This window comes from Scyliorhinus canicula, chromosome 20, assembly GCF_902713615.1.
Source record: "Scyliorhinus canicula chromosome 20, sScyCan1.1, whole genome shotgun sequence".
NCBI lineage: Eukaryota > Metazoa > Chordata > Chondrichthyes > Carcharhiniformes > Scyliorhinidae > Scyliorhinus > Scyliorhinus canicula.
Window position 1 is genome coordinate 98,226,142 of NC_052165.1, and position 1,124 is coordinate 98,227,265.

Here is a 1,124-nt window from a genome sequence, read left to right on the forward strand (position 1 = left end):
AAAATAAAGCCTGGACCTTGTCTGCCCTCTCAGTTGGGCATTAAAGATCATTCTTACATAATGTGGCCTACAAATGGTGATTAGCGCAGCACTCTTTGTGGGAGCTTGTCTGTGCAAACTGGCTGCCAAGCATCCTACGAGTGATGAAACCTGATTGGTTGCAGGAGCACAGAGGAACATCCTGAAAGGTGCTACCCAAATGCAGGTCATACATTTCTCATGTTCGCCTCCATTTTCAATAGCAAAGGCTTTCATATGGAACTTTGCTGCCTCTCATCTGGGAGTTGAGGCCGCACACACACAGATCTTACCTCTATTCTTTTGTTCAGTGCTTCACGTCCGCCAGGCTCAGTCCGTTCAGGGGGCTCCATCTGCAATTATCCGTCCTGTAATCATTGCTGGATCAGAGACAACCAAGACCACAGCAATGAAGGACACCATTCAGCCCATCTCACCTGTGCCATCCCCTCAAAAGACAGCTGACCACTTTATTTCACAAGCCTGCTCTACACCCAGCCCTGCAAATTTCTCACCTTCCATTTGAATGTTACGATGGAACCTGCCTCCCCTCTCGACCTCCAGCAGGGCAGTCCCCAACACAACCATAAGCCTCGCCAACAAAGATTCCCGTCTTAAATCCTGTTCATTGGCCAATTCATTTCAATCTGTGTTGTCCTGACAATCCAGTGAGTGGAAACGTATTTCTCCATATTTACTCCAGCAAATCCAATTCCGATTTTGAATAAATGTCCTCTTTGCCTTCTCTACTCCTGGGAGAACCTGGGGCCGAAGTCTCTCCTAGCCTGGGACCATTCTGTTGCCCCCTGGCTACCTCCCAGATTATGGCTGCCTGCTGAGACTGTGGTACCCGGAGATGGGACACAGGCACCTCAACAGTGTTTGAACAAATCCCTCACTTTTGAACTCTTCACACCTTTGGGATGACTGAGACTGGTTTCCGTTGTAGCACGCTGCCTCAAAGCAAGACTGATTGGTCCATTCCCATTGCCCTCCCTGAATAGAGCCAACGTTTTTTTACTGCATGTCCCCAGTGTCCGGAGGCTCACCCCAATCCATTCGCCCCTCCCCACAAACCAAATATAACCGCTGCCTCACATATCTCC

At 49.2% G+C, this 1,124-nt stretch overlaps 1 protein-coding gene across 1 annotated transcript in view; it reads right to left on the minus strand.

Annotated features, from left to right (window-relative positions):
• Positions 1 to 357: 357 nt before the first annotated feature.
• Positions 358 to 1,124, minus strand: part of LOC119954831 (helicase SRCAP-like) — a 26,282-nt gene continuing 25,515 nt past the window's right edge. Inside the window, exon 10 of the mRNA XM_038780374.1 lies at positions 358 to 398. Coding sequence (XP_038636302.1) covers positions 358 to 398 — 41 coding nt within the window. The remainder of the gene's footprint in view (positions 399 to 1,124) is intronic.